Source organism: Buceros rhinoceros, unplaced genomic scaffold (genome assembly GCF_000710305.1).
Source record: "Buceros rhinoceros silvestris isolate BGI_N320 unplaced genomic scaffold, ASM71030v1 scaffold3347, whole genome shotgun sequence".
Taxonomy (NCBI): Eukaryota; Metazoa; Chordata; class Aves; order Bucerotiformes; family Bucerotidae; genus Buceros; species Buceros rhinoceros.
Window position 1 is genome coordinate 56,593 of NW_010422664.1, and position 21,758 is coordinate 78,350.

Sequence of the window (21,758 nt, forward strand, 5' to 3'; positions counted from 1 at the left end):
TTCTGTGAGGAAATGGCTGATTTGGCAGATGAGGAAGAGCAGAGGTGCATATTGTCCACCTTGACTTCAGGAAGGCTTTTCAACACTGACTCCCATGAGATCCTTGTAGAGAAGCTGGTGAAATTTGGACTAGATGTGTAGACAGTGAGAGAAATTGAAAATTGCTGGATGGTCAGGCCCAGAGGGTGCTCATGAGTAGAACAAAGTCTAGTTGGAAGCTAGTGGAGCACCCCAGGAGTCACTACTGGATCCAGTCCTGGTCAACATCTTCATTACTGATCTCGGTGATAGACTGTACCCTCGGCAGTTCACTGATGATGCAAAACGGGGAGGAGTAGCTTATAAACCAGAGGGTTGTGTCTCCATCCAGAGGAATCTGGATGAGCTGAAGAAATGGGCTGATAGGAACCTCATGAAGTTGGATAAAGTAAAGCACAGAGTCCTGCCCCTGGGGAGGAATACCCCCAGGCAGCAGAATATGCTGGGAGCCAGCCTTCGAGAAAGCAGCTTTGCAGAAAAGGTCTTGGGAATCCTGGTGGACAGCAAGGGTCTGGAAAGTGTAACTTGTGACTGCTTGACATGGAAGGTCTTTATGCATCTCCCAAAGGCATAACAGAATGATCAGCTGCAAAAGTCAGCTATATGCATATCAGAGGTGTTTTATTTTTTTCACTCCTTTAGTTGATTTTCAGTCCTTTCTCCTTCAATTGTATTTTGCTTTCCCGATTCTATCTAGAGAGATATTTGGGGGCACATGTTGGGAAAAAGAAAGCCTCTTTTGTGCCCTTGGGCTCTTTCTCTACTGTATTATTTTTCAGAAGGTTGACTTACATTTATCTAGTTTAGTTAGTAATACTTGTGGAGAAATATAAAACAATGTATTGTCTCCTTGCTGTGTCCTTTTAACAGTTACATTGCATGACAAAGCCATTCAGTAATGTGGGGAGACATCAGGAAAGTAAAACCAAGAAATCATCCTTGATCAAGTAGCAAAAACCTTGCATGCGTTTTTTTTACCTCAGAAGGGAAAATAATTTTGTCTTAAATTGTATGTTCTTACGTTTCAAAATGAAAACAAATTAAGTGCATTTACAATTTACAATTAAGCGCATATACAAAGGGTTTGGAACTGGCTTCAGTAAATGTAATTTGGATTGTAAAGGGATGGGAGTGTTAATGTCACTTGTCTCACAGTATTAGAAATGAAGGAAGAAGAATTAAACCTCTGAGTTTATCAGAATAGTTATACGAGGTTAATGTTGCTGTTACTCCTAAAGAATTGGGAACTTAAGTCGAATTTCTGCAAAATGATGGTAAGCTGCTGTCTCACCACAGTCTTGTGTAGGTTTTCCAGCCCTCAGTTACCACTGGGGCAGCCAGGATAGGGCTGTACCTATGGGATACACCGTTTCGGTTTTGCAGCAGTCAAATAATGGTTGTTTTCTGTTTATCATAAAGGATTTTTATGTAATCACATTTTTAAAAAGACTTTTTTTGTAGAAATGTGCAATCCAAGTTAGTTCTGAAATGATTTTGGAGGCAATCCAATTGTTCCTTTGCTGTACCAAGTATCTGGTAGAGCAATTAAATGCTCTTAAGTAGAGGAGGAGAAAAGCGTTTGCGTATGTACTGCTAATATGAGGATGCCCATATAAAGTCAGTTTCTGTATAATTTAAGACTTCATGTCACAGATTTCATTCTTGAAGAATTTTTTTGCAACTCGGGGAAAGCCAGAATTCTTGTAGTTTCTACTTGGATTGTTGCCAGGTGTTGCAAGGAACCTTCTCCTGAAGCTGCTGGTGTAAACTGAACATATCTTTTTTAGCTCAGCTCAAGGATTTCACTGTTTGGAAGAAGCCTATGGGTATAGTATATATATAAAACAAAAGTTACTGTGCTACTAAGTATGGTATGAGGTGGTTCAGATAGGTCGTTTAATATAAAGGAAAAGCATATAGGAACATCTCTGCTTATCCTATAAAAGTTTTATTTTACTGTTTCACTCAGCCTTTGTTTGCTTTACTGATGTTCCATCATTCTTTTTATTGCTTAAGTTTTCTGTTCGTCATGTGTCCATATTTCAAGGTATTTTACACATTTTCATTGGAAAAAAGTTTGAAAAATTTATTTTCTGTCATTCTAGTTTACTCTGCTTTAATATACACTGTAAATTGAATATAGTAGAGACTTAATTTAAAACAGATTTATATTAGAATAAATAATTTCTGGTTGAAGCTACAAGCTGTGAATATTTGTAGGAGAGAATAAACCCTATTCACGTTAATGTATCCATGCTAACAAATAGAGAAATAACAAATCTAGAACTTCAGGTCAGAAGAATGGAAATAATCCAAACCCAAGCTGTCCTCCTTTCTCAGTCTGTTACTTGTTTGGAAGATGAATGTTGTTCATTGAATGTTCAATGATGTGCTGTTGAAGAAGGGTGAGCTCAGCCCCAGCCTCTTCTGAAAACTCCAGGCTGGTACCACAACCCTTTGTAAATGTACTTTGCGGTTTTATTTGGGAGAAGTTGTATTTTATTCCTGGTTGGTATTACTTTTCCCTGCTTGTTTTCTTGTTTAGCTGTTGTTAAAGTCCAGTTTAGTTCTGTAATAAAGCAGGACTAGCTGTCTAGGCATACACGTAGAATGGAAAAATTAATTGTGCCCTCAAATTGCTTTGCTTTTCTGTGGTGCCAGCCTTGAGTACTCTGGGCACTATCCGCAGGTCCCACACAAGAGTTACATCAGTTCCTTTCCCTGTTCCTGCAACGTCTTGTATTGACCTGTAAGGTCTGACCTGTACCCATCAACAGGCACTTGATGAGTACTGTCTAAATGGGTAGGTAGTGTTCAGGGCTTGCATGGTATAAGTCTGTTAGAGATTCTGGGTAAGATTAAACTATAAATATTGCATAAATCTGTAAGCTCTAACAGAGCTTTACTATAATTCGCTTAATTAGAAGATCCAGACAAAACCGAAACGGCAGGCCTGAGTCTTGTGTTGTTTCCAGCTTTAATATTTCTTTTCATGTGTGGATGATGCTTGCAGGCTTTAATATCTACTTTAGATCCTCAAATCCGTAACAAGGAACCTGGGAAAAGCTACTCACTTGCTTTTTATGAAGAAAATAATTTTTTGTGCCCCTCTCCCCCATTATAGCCTAAGGCAAGTCTATAGGAACATCTGAAGGGACTGCTCTTGGGAGAGGTTAACCTCGAGTTCCATACGGCAGTGTTAAATGAAGTCACGGTGACAAAATGAGTGTAAATGGGTCTTCTTCCATCACAGACCAGTCCTTATGTGTTTTCATGTTTAGATAGCATTTAAGAGCAATGACAAAGGCAGCCTTAGGGTTTGGAAGCCACCACAGGTGTGAAGCGGGGGTTGGTGCTGGTGCTCCACAGCTTTGTGTGGTGTAAGGGCAGGTGTATCTCCTGAGCCACAGCTGAGGGCACCGAGCTCAGCTTCTGGTGGGATCCCCCTGTGGGAGCCGACAGGCAGGTCCAGCTGCTCCTACAGGAGACTGCGGCAGAGTCAGGGGCGCCTTGAAGAAGGGGCGGAAGGCCCACAGGCAGTGAGGGTGAGGAGTGTAGAGCGGGAGACTCCCTGGGAACAGCCGGGCCAGAGCAGGGGGCGAACAGGTGAACTGCAGCCCCGGGGGAAGGAGCACACCAGAGCAGGTCTGTGCTGAAGGGCTGCAGCTCGTGGGCAGAAGCCACACTGGAGCAGGGGAGGAGGATGAGGAGGAAGCAGCAGCAGAGACTGTGGACTGACCACCTCTGCTGTCCCCTCAGCTGTGGAGTTGGGCCGGGGAAGAGACAGGGAGGAGACAACGGGTTTAGTTTCCGTGCCTTTGCTTCTCACCACCCAACTCTAGTTTAATTGACAATAGATTAAATTTATTTTCTCCAAGGTAACTCTGTGTTCTGGGATGGTGATTGGTAAGTAATCTCCCTGTCTTTACTGCAACCCACATTATTTCCCACGAGAGGGCAGCTGGGTGGGGGTCTGGCAGCCAGTAAAGGACAGCCCCCCACACCACCAAGCCCACCTTTTGATCTCTATCAAAGAGTTAATATGGAGTCATTAACAGAAAAAAAGAATTTGTCAGAATTCTGCTTTTTGATGTGTAGCTGTACACATGAAGGTTACCCAAGTGTTAACAAGTGTGACTTGATAATAGGAACAGATCAAAGCAGCACAGCAAATGTACCTGTATCTGGGGATCGGAGAGTAAGATGTGCTCGAGGGCAGACTTGTGCTGCTTGTGAGAAGAGTCTCAGTTCATTCAGGCTATCCAGATGCTTTGTCCTTGACACACCTTAGTCGTTACCATAAAAGTTTTTGAATAAATGATTACTTTTCTATTCTGGTTGTAAAACATTTGTCAAATATGTTCATAAATGTGCAGAGCAGATTTTTCTGGATGGACTGATGAAATGCTCGTTGCTGGTGACAAAGACAGATTAAAAAAGAGAGGTTATAGGTTGTGTGAAAATTTCCTGTAGAGCAGCATGAACACATATATATCAGATTGACTTGCATCTTTTTATTTAACTACAAAGGAGGACAAAGTTTCAGGCTTGTATGTGGTGCTACTCTGACTAAAATTGCTTGAACGGCTTGAATGCTTAAAATCAGCTTTTCTGGAAATGAGGTGTCCAGGATCCTCTTTTTCACTTGAAGCAATTTTCTTTACATGAGGGCGGGAATCCTGATCAGCTTAGCTTAGTGTTGAGTTTTGAAGGTCTTTTTTTATTGAAAGAGAGAAGGCAGAGGAAAGTAATTAAAATACGTGCGTCTCTCCCTCCCAAATGGAGCTTATTAGTCACCAGACTCTTGTGTGAGGAGGAGGACTATAAACTCTTCTCTGACTCCTTCAAAGAGTTTGCTGCCTGCAAGCTTTGTAATTAAGCTACTTTCAAAGCTACTTTCAACTCCTCTCTAGCTCTCCTTTCTCTCTTATAAGTATTTTCCTTCATTTTCAGGGGTATTGCATCTATGGTTCACTTCATGACTGTTTGCATGAGATCATAGCTAGAGCTTCCCTGTCTTTCTACCTCCCGATACCTCTTCTTTCCTTATAGGGGTCTTGGTATTTTCTGGGAAGGTCACTATATATTTAGCTCTCTGTCTATCAATATTTGATCATTCTTTTTAAAGCAGATGAAGTATTTTTTTGAAGAGTAAGTCCGAGAACAACTAAAGCTGAAAAGGGGCTATTGTCATAATCCTGGAACACAAAAGAGGTGTTTGAGGTTTGAGAGAGAGGTTTGAATTCGAGGGTTTTCCTTTTCTTTGGATCATCGCATAGGACCTAATGTGACTAGCTTTCACAAAATCACATTCTAAAATCTCATTTCTCATTTACTTTTATTTAAAGTAAGTAATTCTGGTACTTCAGTAAAAAATACTGTATAAGAATAGGACCAGAACATACAGTAATTTAACCAGCATCGTGTTCTGGAGTTGAATTCGCTGATAGCCTTGAACCATTGTTATAAGTGTGAGGGAGTGGTTCTGTCAGCAGGTTTGTTTGGAAAGGTCTGAGTATGACGATTTGGGGACTGATTGTCATGATAGTGTTTCATTGCCAACTGTTTTATTGATAGTATATACCTGATTTGTTTATTTGATAGTCTAAAACTCTATTGCCTTCATCTTGTGTTAGAAGTAGCTACAGCCTTTTCTTGCTCACATAAATAGCATATTAAAATGGACATTTCCATACCTACCGCATTCTTCAGCTTATTTACTTTACACCACATTTAGAGAAAACGCCTAAACACAAATCATAGTCATCTTATACTATGCATGGCTATCTTCCTAGGATAAATATTTTCAGCCCTGGAAATAGATGTCTTTCTGCTGGATCTGGTCACTATTTCATTTTTTCTGGTGGGACCAGAACCAAAGTTGATGCATAGTTGAAAGACTGTGCATCTTTTAATCTCAAAATTGTTTGATAAGCACAGCAGATGATTCCATCTGTGCTTAACCTGCTTCAGCAAGAGAGATGTGTAATCAGGTTCAGAGAAATAATAAATTGCTGATCAAAATGTATTCCATTGAAATCTGTTTTTCCAAGTCCTACAAATCAAGTGGTCTTGTAGTAAAACAAACTGAAGTAGGTGGAAATTTCTTTTTGGTAAGACAAGCAAAAAGCTTTTTTTTCCTAATAGTGTGTTGCAATAGAAAATACTTCTGTTTTTCTTTGTGAATGTACCTCTGTCAGATCTAGATTTCATAAATGCAGGTGTATTTACTTAGAGTGGTTTTACAGAACACTCATTTATGAGCAGAGAGGTGATCAAAACAAAGCTAGCTTGTGAAGCCTGTTCCTGTTTTCTCCAAGTGAGAGACAAATCTTTGCATACAGGTAGGAGTGGAGCTTAGTTTTTTTAAAAAACAGTATTTAACTGCAATAGGAGAATTTTTTTATTATTATTTCCTTGGGATCCTCATTCATTGCACATTGGCCATTTATGCAGTATGAGACAAGGCTGCATAGACACGAGCTGCCTTGAGACACAATTCTCACGTGGCAGGTGTTAGTTTGGACACTCATCCTTCTCTGACAGGTGCTAATAGGTGTCCCTGGTTGTTAACCTCAGAGCTGCCTTTTGTGGACTTCCCATATGCTCTGTTTCCCCTGCAGGAAGTAACTTTTTCCTCTTCTGTGTGTGTTTTGGGGGGTTGCTTTGGGATTTTTTGGTTTTGTTTTGAGTTTTTCACATTTGAAGAATACTAGTCCTTTTGGAAAGGATTACGGTGTTAGTTGTTTGGATTTTTTTTTTTTTTGCTGCTACTGCTGGTGGTGTGGGGGTGTTTTACTGTCTACAGTCATTTTCCTCTCTTAAGGTACATTTGCATTATTTGCAAAATATGATGCAATTATTTACCTCATTAATTGGTTTAGCTCCTTTTAAAGTGCAGATAATGAATACTCATAACCCCCACCTAACGCAGATAACTGGGTAAATTTTAGTAATTGGAATATAAAAAATATTAAAAATGTTTTTCTGTTGTGGTGACTGTTCAGAGCTGTTAAGTTAGCTGCTGACAGAAGCTTTTTCATCTCTCCATTACTTTAAATCTAAAGCTTAACGTTTATTATATGATCGGAATAAGTGATCCCTGCTGCACATCATGAAGACTCTTACCTGTAGCATTAAGCTCCATCAGAAAATGGACCCCTTAGCAGATCGAGCCTACAGTTTAGAAATAAAAATTATTCCATTTAAATAGCATCAGTTAACACTAGTTCTTGATATAAGTATTTTAAAACTTGTACAAATTGGATTAATGTTCCTCTAGGGTAATTAATTGAAAATTTGGTGACATTAATATCTCTCTCTCTCTTTTTCTTTCTCACACCCTTTCTCCTTCCAAACTTATTAATCTCTCCCTCCTTTTCTCCCCACCCTGTTTCTTTCTTTTTTCCTTCCTCACTCTCTTCCCCTCTTCTCCCAAAAATATGCCTTTACAGAAACATAAGGTAGATCTTTTCTACAAACTGCGGCATGTGATGAATGAGCTCATTGACCTACGTAGACAGCTGCTGTCAGGTCACTTGACACAGGATCAGGTGCGAGAGGTCAAGAGGCACCTCACAGTGAGGCTGGACTGGGGCAATGAGTAAGTACAGGTACCAACTGGGTACTGTTTGTTCTCATTATTTTGAAATAGCTTTTATTTTAAAAAATTCCAACAACTTTTCCTTCCAGTAGTATTTGTACACAGGTAGAGCATTTGATGATCTGGAAATCAAATACAACTTTCGCAGTGAGTTTATTGCACAGTTCTACTGTTACTATAAAATGAGCTGTTTGTGTATTAATAGGCCTTTTCTAAGGCACTTTAAAAAGGATTAGGTTACTCTGCTTTGCATCGGTGTAGTGAATATTAGGACTGGGAGGATACATTCACAGATAATAAACCCAGATTTTTTCAGTTGAAGAAGCGTTTTAATGGTTAGTGCAGTAAGTAGAGAATCTCACTGACAGCAGTGACATTGGAGCTGAGGCTGTCATGTTTAGTCCTGTGATATAATGACATTTCTCAGAGGCTTAGGCTCCCCTTGGTCAGTTCCACAGTGAATTTATGGAGTTTGTTTTAGAGCCAAAGATGACTGCAATTCTGATAGAAGCTGAAATAGTAATGAAGTGCCACTACACAAGCACTAGCTCTTCACCAGAACCGGTTTTGTTCTGAGATAGTGTATCAGACAGGTAAGTTTTGCATGACACATACATGGCCTTTTCAAAGAGGATACCGCCCTCCTCAGGAATATAGTGACTGCTTTGCAACCAGGAGGAGGATAGTGCTACTTAACGTGGAGGGGGTGGGGAGGAATTCTGTCAGTTGACAACTAAGGAAAAATATCAAGCGTTACTCACTAACATGTCTTTGTTACGACTCCCTTCCTTAGTCACCTACTTCAGGACTCCCTCTGAGAGACATATTTGAATGCATTCATGAAGATTTAGCCTCCCCCATGCTGCATTCCATGGCGCTCTTGTTGAAAACAAGCTCTGAAGGACATAGACTAGTAGATTGCATCAAGTCATTGTTCTGCAGTGCAGAGTTACAGATATTTTCCATTATCATTCCCAGCAGAGTAAATGAGAACCAAGAGACAATTCTTGAACATTATGCTTAGATGTTTTTGCTCAAAGAGTGTGTGGATGAAATTAGCAACAGGAAGCTGCAAAAATGTGAGGAAAGAAAAAGATGAGGAAAGTAGACAGCAATGCAGCAATGAAGAGGACAGGTGGAGTGGCTATAGACATCTTTTATTTACTTTTAAATGTAAAATCATTAAATACAAGGTACATTAAAACTATAAAGGTAAATCTAATGCATGACAATTATGGAGAAGCATCAGTGAAATCAGTCAATACGAGTAAGTTCATGGTTAAATTCATCAACTCAGCTTTCTTGTCTAGAAAAAAAAATTCTTATGTTTCATACTAAGTAAGACCAGCTACTGATCTCCCTAGAGAAAAAGGTACATGATATCAGAGACACCTGCTTAAACAGGAGAGGATATCAATAAAGGAACTGCATAAAAAGGCATATGTCTGAAAAGGTATTTAATTAAATCTGTTCGTGATGTAGTATTTAAATATGTATGTCCAGGAGTTTGGAAGGTGTTTCTGGAACATCACTCTTTTCCATAGAATTTCTGGAAGAGTTCTGTCACTTTCTGGTATCTTCCCTCCCTGATTTTCATCATGAAACTCATGACCACCTGTCTTAATTTGTTTCAAAAACTAATGATTTTCATACACATGTTCACATAGTCCTGCCCTTTCTCAAAGAGTGTAATAATGTTCATTGCTTATTCTGTCATACTGGAGATTTGAAAATGAAATAAATGAAAAATGTTGTTACTAATGTGCATTAATGTTAACCGAGAAGCTGAAGTACATGCAGTTTGGGCAGGCTTGTGTTTTTTCAAGATAGTACAATCTGATAGGAGACATTCCATGGCCTCGTAGCTTTCAGGGAACAGGCAATCTGACAGTTCTAATCTGTAGCATGTTATGCTTGTGTAGCGTGAAGCTGCTTTTACCCTGACCTTATCGTAAATGCATTGTACTATTTGGGAAGGGGGGATGCAAACATGAAATTCCCACTTCCAGTCACCACCAGTTTGTTGGTTTTCAGTTTGTTGAACTGGTATCATTTTCCCTTAAATACAGTGAATCCTGAATACTGGCAGTGATTCAGGTAGTCATCCTGCATGCTCTGGTAGGAGTTGGTGGAAATCAAGGGGCAGATGCACTCCTTGGATTAGTGGTTACAGATCTTTTTGTGAAAGAGGTTATTTACGCTGTTTTCAGAACTGCTACAGTGAAGTTATTTTGCTTATTTTTGTATGCTTAATCTAAATAGAATTTTTGCTCTGTAGTTTGGTCTATTAAAAATGTAGGAATATAATTTATTTTACAATTATTGCTGCTAACCTCTTGTGTTGTTGCTAGTCTCTCTTACAGTGCAATACTGATTTTCACTTACTGTAGCCATTTAATTTTCTGTTGCTTACACATTCTTTCTCCCCAGTACAAAAATACACATGAATCTTTTTTACGATGCCGTTACTTCTTCCAGGTACCTACAGTTAGCTTAGTTTTGTATTGGTGTTGCTGCCGAATAGGGCTTTGTATTTCCCAAGTGCTCCAAAGATCAGAATTTACTACCTTCCAATAAACATCACAGTGGTTTTAGACTTCCACTTTAAAGCATCCTTATCTGTATCTTTACACAGCTGACAACTCATGTACTGTCTCTGCTCCTGCATATCTTGCTAGGTTTTATACAGAAATACTTGTGGTATTTTATAATGTTTCAGTCTGATAAAATTTATTAGAATATTGATCTATTGAAGTCCGAAATGCTATTGGAAGTGTGCAATGGTCTGTAAGTAACAAGGAAGAAAGTTGTAGAGCAGGAAACAAGCATTATAAAGCTGAAGTCTGCATTTCAATATCTTATTTTAAATCATGTTATAAGGTGAAATCTACAGTTCATCTCATTTTAAATCACGTTGCAAGTAAACCAGACTTAATCTGGAAATACTTGTTCAGGGTTTTTTTTACTAATGCTAAGAATAGGAAATCAATATTAAACTTTTTTACTAACAAAACTCTGTTTCATTATAGAGTCTTTTGCATGAAAAACAGTTGAAGGAATCTGCCTTACAGAGCTTCTATTTGAAATGTGAATCCTCTGCTTCTGCTCCACTGCCAAAAATCAATTGCAGCAGTGTGTGCATACCTTATTTACCAGAAAGGCAGATGTAGATGTCTACAAAGTAATTTAACTTAAAAATCAGAAGACACTTGCTTCCCTATAAATAAATGTGGGATAGATACTCTATGTGTAGCCTCAGAAACAGAGTAGAGGAGAGAGAGTCACCAATCCTTTGAGATTTTGGACAGACAGAAGCCATAAACAAGATGAGTTTTTAGGTTTATGTTATTTTTTTAGTCAAAAGTTATTATTCTTCACATAAGGTGTTATTAAAATCATTGCATTATAAGCAATCTTCCAGATAGTTGCCATAAATTCTGCACAGAAGGATCCACAGGTAGTCAAAAGTTACAAATGAATGTGTAAAAAGAAAAAAGGAGGGGAAAAATGTTAGAAACAAATCCTTCCCACTGTAGAAGTAAAATGAGACACTTTCAAAGTCACGGTCTTTCTCTCACCTCAGAATTGCAGCCCAAGGCAGTGGCAGGTGCAGCGTTAGGACCTGCTGACTGCCAAGGTGCCTATCGCTGCAGAGGGAGTGCCATGATCCAGTGAAGTAAGCGTAGTCTTAAAACTCACAAAGGCCTAAACTGCAGTGCTCACATACTTGGAATGCTTTTGGACTTTGAGTGACTTGCTCTTTAGTCATATCTTTCTTGACATAACAGGAATAGTAATTCCTGCTTGGTAGTGTTGCGACAAAAATGCATTTGGAGATGTGTGTTAAATGTACATGTGAGATCGTAGTATCCGGAAGTCAGTCTGGGAATATACTCGGAATAATGATTGAATAGGGATTAAAACTGTAAGGAGCTCTCTTGGATGTCTTGTGTTTGAGGAAAGCCTTAATAACGTCTCTCTGCAGTCTGCTACTTCCATGCTCAGAAGCAGCAAAAGCAGTGGCTTTTGCTGCTGTTCCCTTTAATCCATTCCTTAATAAGATTACTTACCTTTCTGTCATCATCTTCATTTTAAGAAATAATTTCCTGTGTAGCATTACATCAGTGCTTTACTAATTTCTTTATGGATTACAGCCCCTGCAGTTTCTTTGTATACAGAATAAATTAATTCTGAATTAAGAATTAATTAATGACTTAATTCTGAATTAAGAATAATTTAATTCGTCTTTCTAACAAAGCAAAGTATCCACTTGTATTAGCACAGTCTAATTCTCACAAACAGGTTTTTCACAGGTATTTAATTTTCCAAGGATTTCTGTATTACATTTCCTTCAAATGAAGTCCACACATAGTTTATGTGAATTGCTGTCAGGATCATTTCCTTTCCCTTCACCACCTTTATAGTTGTATTTGTGTACGAGAAATATGAATGGTATTAAGGCTTTGACAGAGTGAGAAGAGGAATACAAAGAAAATTGGGGGCTGCAGAATTAAAGCTGAGAAGAGTCAAGGTAAAGTGCATGTTTTTGGAGCAAAGCGGATGAGAGCTTTTACTCTCTAGAGATGTGATAAGATCTCCCAATCTGTTCTCCAAGACTGGATGTGCATCTTAAAGTTGGGTTTTTTTTTAGTCAAACAACATATTTCTGCAAGGTTCTTCTAGGAAGAGTTGTTATGACTTGTGATTTGATGAATTTAAGTGGTGTAGCATTTGTATTATAAATAAATGAACTATTAGAAATTAGGATCATTCTCTGAAATTACTGTTAAAACAAGTTGATTTTCTCTAGAAGCCCAGTTAACCTGCAGTTCAATTGTGCGTTCATCCCTTTCAGTGTTAGAAATGCCAGTATTTTTATCCGTTGGCTTGTCTTCGTATTACTTGAGAAAAACCTATCTAGAGATTTGGGGTGGTAGATTTTTTAAATATTTTTTCCCCTAAAGGAAAATTCTAAAGACTTCTCTGTAGAAGAGGAGAAATATCTAAATGTCACAGAGATAACACATCCCAGGCCTGTGCTGTCAAGAGATAATTGATAGGCTTGGGGATATTTTGTGGGTATACTTGGGAAATATTTTTGAATGGCAGTTCAGTGTTAAGGGGGAATAAAAAAGCACATGACTTTGCTTGTAATAGAAATTATTGTGGAGAGAGGAACTGTTGAACAAGCCAACCAGCGCATCATCTGATTTTTATGCGTGCTATGTTCTGGAGAAATCCTGATTAGCAGCTGGTGCTCTCACATTCCCACAGTATTTGATAATAGGGGAAGTGGGCCATTGACTCTCATTGCCATTTCAAGTGTGGTGGTGTCAGTTCTTCGTGGACAAAAAATAATTGATACAACTGAAATGCATGAACCTGAACTTCTACCTGCACAGTAAATGACAGCTGGTCAGTACTAAAGCAAAAGACACTTTAATTTGCTGGGAGCGAGTATTGTGCAGGATTAGGGAATGAGAATCTTCTGGGCTGGAAATCCGTTTCACTAAGAGTAGGGTATCAGACAAGTTTCACAGGGATGCTGTTGGAGGGGTGTTGAACATCATATTTAGTGGAAGATAATACCTTTGTCATATACTGAGTAATGAGTCCAGCTGCTGGTTGACTTCAGTTCCCCAGAGAGTGGAAATTAGAAGAACAGAACAGTATCAGCCCGTGATTAGCTTTGGCAGTTTTGTCTGTAAAACCTCAGCAGTGCTTTGTAACTGCTCTGGAACTGAAATGCACTTACAAGTGGTTTTCATAATGTAGTTACAAAGTCATTTGTTATTATCTGTATGTTGAGGAGAAGTAGAAGTTCCTTTATGAGTGTATATTAGGGGAGGTGTGTGTATTCGTGAGCGACAGGGTACTTTGGAGATGGTTTAGGTATTCAGATTCAGGAAAACTTCTGTCAATGAATATGAAGAGCATTCACTTTTTTAAAAAAACTTTGGCTTCGACTGTTTGCATGTTACTATTTTTACCGATTTTTTTCTATTATATTTCTGGATTTTTCTATTATAAGTAGGCTCAAATGGCAACTGCAGGTAAGCATTACCTAGTGCATCCTTACTTTAGACTTTTTCCTTTGGCAAGACAATGCAGTACTTTTCATTTCGCACCTGCAGTTTTCAGATACTGGTCTTGGGCCACGGATAACTTATGTTTGATAGGTTTAATGAAAATTAAGTGTGCCAAAGGTGTATAACCATCACTTTCACAAATTAGCCTTAGAGTTTAGAAAGTAGCATTTGGCATGAAAATGCATTGAAGAAGGAAATTTGTTCCTTTTTCCATTGAAAATAAAATTGATTTTGGCAAAGAACTGAAAATGTGAAAATTCCAGTTTGTCAGTACAATATTTTAATGGCAGTTATAGTAGTGCCTAACAGTTGTTTGTTAGCAAGTGGACCAGGGGCTGAGCTGTGGTTTTGAGTGTGATGGTTTAGGGCTGTAATTAAAGAAGGAAAAGCAGACTAAGCAAAGTTTCAGAAAGAGTTACGGAGTTGTGAAACTTAGGGGAAGTGATGAAGAGTACAGTGATCAGCACAGATAACTGGGCTTCATACAACCACGTGCTATTGTTTCAAATTAATTGCTCAGAAAGAGACACTGTATTGCCTGGAGGTTTCTGTTTATTGCACTATACAATTATTTTGCAGTACCTGAGAGGTTTTTTCAGATAAAATTTTTCATTTGCCATCAGGAACAAGCCTGTGCAGAATGTTTCACTCTCTGATTACGAAATTAAATCGACTTTTGCTTTTCTTTTATACTTAGTGACAGAGAATGCAAAGATAGTCCATGAGGGCATCTCTTCTGAATTTTTTTCTTTAAGACTATTAAGAATTTCAAAATATCTGTAAATACTGTGTCAAAATTATGTAAGGTAGAAGTCTTTCTTTAGTTTTGCTTATAATGCATGTATTTAGAATAGCTTTTTACTGTAATGTTCAGAAATCTTTGTCTCAGAACCTGAAGATGTACAGAGCAAAAGCTGGGGTTTGATACTTTTTAGGTTGCCTTGGTCTGTAGTCTTCAATGATTGATTAATTTTTAAATAGTTGTTTATTTATTTGTTTGGATGCAAAATACCTTCTTCTCTCTACTGCTCACATGCAGCTGAATTGTCGCCTTTACTACGGAATTTCTTACCTAGCCATCCTCTTTGCACTGCTATACTTTTCATTAACAGTTCATATATTTGCTTTGAGCCAAAACAATATTGAAGTTCAGAGTATTTAACGGGAGGGGTTGTACGTATGTGTTAACGAATGCAGATTAAAATTCTTGTTGATATTGCAGTTATTGTTTATTATTAAAAAATACTCTGTTCACACAGTGATAAAGTTAGGAGTTTAGTTGCATGAACACTGGAATTTCAAAGCAGATTCCCAAGGCGTGGTATCTATTGGCACATTTGAGCACTGTAACTAATGGAACTTCTTCATTATGTAGTGAAGGAACCTACTCAAATACTGCAGCAGAAACCAGAGTACGATCTCGATTTGCCTACTACATTTCTGTGTATGAAATTAACTTTTTCTGGATCCGTCACCAACATATTGGCCAAAAGCTTCCACAAGCATCAATTGCTATAGCTCCGCTCAAGTCACTGTACAAGAAGTAACAAGTTCATAGTGGCTTTGTTCGGTATTTGCATTTAATTTCATTTAGAAGGGTTGTCTGCTGCATGATTAACAACTGCAAAAAGACTTGAGTATTTCTTGTGCCCGTGCCCTTGCCCTTGAGTAAGCACATGTAGTAGGTAATAGTGCACACTCTAATATGTTACACTCACCATTGTTTCTTCCTTGTCTTTTGCAGACATTTGGGCCTGGATCTAGTTCCTCGGAAGGACTTTGAGGTTGTGGATTCAGATCAGATCAGCGTTTCAGATCTTTATAAAATGGTAAGAAAGCTGTGGGGATTCCTGTGAGCGTTCCTTTGGGAGGGAAAGAAGGGGAAAAGTTTTTATTCTTTACTGTTACCTATTTTCTTGATTAGAATGGTGGTGTAAGCTGAATGTCTTTTTCATTGGCACCCTAACCACCAGCATAGCCAGTGTCTCTAGTACCCCGAGTTTAGTACAAAGGAACCAACTTTCTTTCAGAAATGGCATGCTTGTATACATTTTAACTTCTGTTTACAAAGTAACACAGTATGAAGCCTGGAGAAGGTAACTTTGAATGTTGTTGCTACAATTTTCTTGGTTTTAAATACTGTTTCAGAAGCAGAAAAGAAGCTCTAAAAACCAGATCCGTCGTACACAGCTAATGGGAATCCTTTTAAAATTTGGTCTTGGTTGCTAAAATCAATATACTGACATGAAATGAAGTAGCAATAATCTTTTTTCTTTTATTGATAGGATTCAAGAAAAATAGGGTTGGAAGATCTTCAGAGGTCATCCAGTCCATTCTCCTGCTTAGTGTCAGCTCTCTCTGTCATTTATGGCAATTTCTTTTCTGTTTCTAAAAATGTTTAGTGGTTAAGACTCCACATCCACCAGGCGATCTTTTTGCTTAGTTCACTGTTCTTGCAGTTTGGGAGCTTTATTAATGGTGGCCTTAGACACAGGGATTTCTCACTGCAGGTTAGGCTTCACATCTTCCTGCTGTGACTGTCCACAGAGAAACAGATTACTGCTGCCTGTTTGCATCACCCCTTAGGTACTGGGAGACTTGTCCCATTCAGACTTCTCTTCCTTAGGCTGAAGAGTCCCATGTCTTTCAGTTTTTCTTTATAGGTTCAGGTTTTCTGGTTCGTGCATGTATTCTGCAGAGATTATGTAATATAATCTGCAGTTTGCTACTGCTTTTGCAACTATACTGTTGAATTCTGTCAGACGGGAAGTAATACAAAATCTTGGAAGCTCCAGAGATTAACTGTCCTTGGTATCTTGCAGAGGTCTATTCATTTGAAAGCACCATGAGCCAGGCACACGTTCTGGCAAATTTCAGTGATGCATAATGAAGAACAGACTGACGTTACTTGATCACTACTTCCAGCTACAATTAGTAGCTTGTTGGGAGAAATAGAATTGTTTCCTGTTGTAGGGTCTAGTGTTAAGCAGCCTGCTTCATTCATTAATTAAAGCTTCTTGAGCCTGGAGTCTGTTGACAGTTTGTGTGAGCCCAGGAATTCCCCGAGAGCCACTATTTGATTCTTTCAGGGGAGTCTGCAGATGCAGTTGAAGAGTAAAGTGAAAAGTCTGCTTCTAGGAGTTGCAACAGATAATAAACATCTTTGTCCTGTTTCAGAGATTTTTGAGTTTGTGGAAAAGGGGAGACCAATGAATAAGTTATTTTAAGCTAAACTACTCCTCGAATGTAAAGGCCACCTCTGTGCAGGGCAAAGTCTCTAGAAAGCATGATGCGGTGCATTTGAATAAGAACGTTAGGATTTCCAGGAAAAGCAGTACAATTCCTTCACTGCAGTGAGTCCCAACTTGTATCGGTACTAGTCACAAATATAGTCATATTGGTACAGAGCGAAGTTAAAGCTGTTTGAGAAATGTGAGTTGTGCCATTAGTGAAAGTAAAGCCACTAGTGCATTTCACAGTTTAACTGTGTTTGGATTCTCCTTTGTGACCAGGACTGTGTGATACGGTTAACTTTGTTTTGGATCATGATGTGACCATAAAGGGGAAAACAGCATGTAATGTTCAGTGGAGAGTAAATTAAGACCTTTCCTGAGATGCTACTTTATTTAAACCAAAACAAAAAAGCACACACACACACCAGCAATTACTTTATACAACTTCTTGGCTTATCTTCCAAAGAAACAGTGGGTTTCCTACATAAATATTGTTAAAGTTTCAGTCACTTCTAGTAAGCTTTTAATTTCCTGTTTTAAAATGTTTTTGGCTTCCAGCTTTCTAAGATTAGGGAGTGATAGGTCTGTGTGTAGATGGGTTTTTTTGATACCAAAATGTACTTCTCCCTAAAATAAGGGCGTGTTCTGTAAGCAGGCTGTACGCTGTTGCTGGTTTGGATTATTTGCACCATATAACAGTGGGTCTCGTGGAAGGACATAAAAATTGATACAGAGGAAATACTGAAGTACAGTACTCTACTAATTTTTAATGTTTGTTCCTGATGTGCCATAGTTCAAGGAGGGTTTCCTGCGATTACAGCAGTCTTCCTTCAAACAGAGTATGGAAATAACTCAGTACAAAAGTCAATCAGTAATGACTCAGAGAATGCAGGGTAAGTTGCTAACAGGATTGCTTTATTACCCTGGGTTTTGTTCTGAAGAATTTTTTACTCTGAATGCTTGTAGTGCAGCCATTAGCTAATATTTAATTGTCAGAGTAGTCTGATTATGTCACCCATCTCAGTCCTGAAGAATATCTCCACAGCACAGTTTGCTGCTCAGATCTGTGCTGGTATCTGGACGTAACCATTGGTCAGTTCACATTATATTGTTGCTTTAGTCTGTAGATTCAAGACGACAGAGCTGTCTAATCACATCTAGTTCAGGGTCAGAAGACAATTTCAGGAACAAAACCAGCTGAAAATCCATAGCTTTTTTTAACTTAAGTTTGACAGAAATTGAAGGAGAGGAGTGTTGGTGGTTTCTTCTTGTTTTAGGGGTTTTTTACTATAGTTTTTTTGGGAGGGTTTATTGTTTAACAAAAAAAATCTAGGGAGAGAATCCTACTTACTCCTTGCAAAATGCTTAATGGGCTCTCAAATGAGCAGTGAGGTTTTATGTTGTAAAATAATTTTGTGGGAGTAGTTGTGAGAGCCCAATTACTTTCTCATATTTGCAGGGTTGTAGAATGTTAAATGTACCATAGAAAACATTCTTGTATTAGCAGGACAATGGGTTAGGAAACACATTAGGCTTTGCTATCTGTGACAACAAATTCAGCCATTTTATACAATCATTAGGCTTAGCATTACTTTTCCTGGTAAATTCTAAATTTAAAAATTTGAGCGTCTTTTTTACCTCTCATTTTTCATTGCTAGGTATTTTTTTGACTACTGTGTGATGCTATATTCATCTCTCTGTCAGAACTCTTGTGCTTCAAGACCTTGCCCATCCTTGTTTCTCCAGGTTGCTCATGAATCCGAGGCCTATGGCTTCAGGATGGGCAGCATTTGTCAGAAATGGTTGCTTTACTACTGAAGGAAACCAAATTGTCCTTTCCTTACGACTATGTTGGTGATTTTAACCAATGTGATGAAACACTTCTTTAAAATTTACAGTACTTTGGGGGGAAAATATGCTGTCAGAATTCTGCTCGGTGCTGGAGTTGCCAATAGATTGAAGCTGTCATTTAGCAACACAAGTCCAGCAGAACATCTGAAATACTTGGATAACAGTTTCTAGTGAAAGGGATTGCAAGACAAAAATTTGCAAAAATCAGAGATATTTAGACCCGGTCATTAAATATGTTTCGCTTTTCTATAAATTTATTGATTTGTGTATGTGTATTCAGGATTAATTTAAGAGGTACACAAAAGGCACAGCTATTGGCTCTGTTACTGCTAGATCTTAGCCATTTCTTTCAACTTTCTGAAAAAAATACCATGAGTTTCCCAGAGTCCCTAATTGATAATCAAATTTCATGCTGCTGTCAACTCATAGTTGCTTATTCTTTATTCGGATAGACATGAGATTGATAAGAATGAGTTGTTATAAAACTTGAAAATAGAAACTTAGATTGCCCAGAACTCTGCTAGAAAAGGAAATCACTTGGACACAAACTGTGCAGGAAGCTCATGGAATCTCTTTGTGATTTTTTTTTTTCCCCTTTGTTTTTTTAACAAAGCAGATTGTCAGAGGGCAGATATTTGTGTACATTTGATTCTAAGTCCTAGTAAGGAGTCAGCTAAGAACATGAAGATAGAAAGCAGTTTGTTTGAGATGGACTTGGTAAAGATGGGATTCACTTATCAGGCAGCCTTAGGAAAGGAAGGAGGAAGAACAGTAATAAAAACTAATATTGGTAGGTAAGTTATCGTGAGAAGCAAGTCTGATGGGGAAAGAAGAGGTAAGGAGAATTGATAGCTCCTTCAGTGAATGAAATACAAACCAAGTGTAGTGTAAGAGGCCAAGTTGGTTGAAGGCAACTTCATTGCCTTCAGTCACTAGAGTGAAAGGGAAATCAAGATTACCAAGAGGAAGTATAGAAGAGTAGAAGTATAGATATGTACCGTAGAATAGACAGACAGGTAAATAGAAAAATGAGAAAGTCAATGCACAAATTAAGATATAACAGGCATATATTGTCAATTCTGTCAAGAAACAGTTTTATATAAATAAACTGGTTAGTTTCCCAATTACTACCAGTTTATTTATATAAGGAAAGTTTTTAATCTGGGGGAAAATCGGCACATGATGCAAGAAAGCAATGTGTTATCTAATGTCCTTTTCAGCCCCCCTCAAGCTCTGGTGAGGGTGGTAAACTGTCAAATCTCTAACAATACCTGTGGAAAAGTGAAAGGAGTTGCATGTGGATACGGGGAGAGGTTTATAAAGTAGCTATCATTTCCAGGGGATTTAGAACTGTACGCGTTTATTTGGGTTGCTAGAGAAGGCATATCAGACACATTAGGGATAATCATTGGGAAGATGTGTAAGGTTTGAGAATGCCAACAAAAGGGAAGATATACCTTACATCTTTAAAAAAACCCCAACCCTATTATTTGCAACAAGGTGAGTAGAAGAGACTGTGAACTTGTTCAGCTCAAGCAATTTCTAAAAGTTCTGATTTACTTCCAGAACATGAGTCTAGCGGACAGATGAAAAGCAACTGATGCCATATTTAGATTTTCATGAAGATTTAAATTGGTTTTTTTAATTGAAATTCTCCTGAGGTTGTTAGTTCTACTTGAAATTACTTTAAAGTAAACACAAAGCTAATTAGAAAACCCATGCTCAAAAAAAAAAATGGTGAAGAATGATTGTCAGTAATTTAGTTAAATAGAAAGACGTTAAATCAGGATGAATCAGCTTAATTTCTTGTGGTCAATCCTCCATTTTGTAGTATTCATGCTTCATCAGGGACTAGGTGATGATAGGGAGTATGCTTATAATTATGTAAACACCACAAAGCTGGAAGCAGTAGTACATGGGACGAAAGGATCAGAATTTCAAATAATATACAGAAATGGAAGAAATTGTCTGAAAAGTGTTCAATACAGATGAGAATTGTAAATGCAAGATTTTAACTTCTTCAGTCACTTGTTGCTTCTGAAGTATGGGTTGGGATGCTACAAGCTTAAGTGGTTTTGTAGGAGAGGATTTGAGCACTGTAATGGTATCACAAGCTGAATTTAATTAATTTTTTCATGCTAATGATAGATAAGACAAGAATCAGTCCTAGGTTACAATGACAAGGATTCAGTTTAAGCATCAGAAAGCACTTTGATGAAGAAGGATACCCTGAAATGGATCATCTTACCTGTAAAAGTTTGCACATCCTTAACAGGCAACTGTCTTTTGAGAGGGGGGGAAACAAAAGTAAAACTGATTTTTTTTTTTTTTTGAAGGAATATGGATAATTTCTTTACAGTCCTATTTGTATATCACCTTGCAGAGCTTTTCAGGTTGGAAGGGGCCTCAGGGGAGATGTAGTCAAACCTCCTACTCAATGTAAGGTCAATACTGAATTCAGACCAAGCTGCTCAGAGCTTTGTCCAGTTGGATCTTGAAATTCTTCAAGGAAAAAGATTGGGTTCCTGCTCTAATGCTTGACTCCCTTGATGGGAATATTTTTTTCCCTTGTTGGAAAGGTGGGATATCCCTTGTTGTAGTTTATGATGTATATCCTCCTGCTGGGCACTCTGTAAAGAGCCTGGCTGTGTCGTCTTGATGACTGGAAGGCTATCAGGTCACCTCCAAACCTTGAGTCTCCAGACTCAAAAAGCTGCATTCCTTTCATCTCTTCTCATACAGTACATGCTCCAGCTCCCAGCTGCTTTGGTGTTCCTTTGCAGAATGGGGTGCAGAGTTTCAGCTGTAGTTTTCTGAATGCTGAGTAAAAAGGAATAAATGTTACTCTCAATCTGCTGTCTACATTTCTAACAGAAATAGTAAATTGTTCAACATCCATGCTGCTGGAGTGCTCTCCTGACTTCGGTCTGTCTCGCTGTTCAG

The 21,758-nt window shown here is 38.3% G+C and overlaps 1 protein-coding gene across 1 annotated transcript in view; it reads left to right on the forward strand.

The window, feature by feature from the left end:
* Positions 1–21,758, forward strand: part of DOCK3 (dedicator of cytokinesis 3) — a gene marked incomplete at its 5' end in the record, with an annotated part of 177,954 nt that overhangs the window by 38,768 nt on the left and 117,428 nt on the right. The window contains 2 exons of the mRNA XM_010140114.1: positions 7,494–7,642; positions 15,476–15,560. Of these exons, the coding sequence (XP_010138416.1) occupies positions 7,494–7,642; positions 15,476–15,560 (234 nt within the window). The remainder of the gene's footprint in view (positions 1–7,493; positions 7,643–15,475; positions 15,561–21,758) is intronic.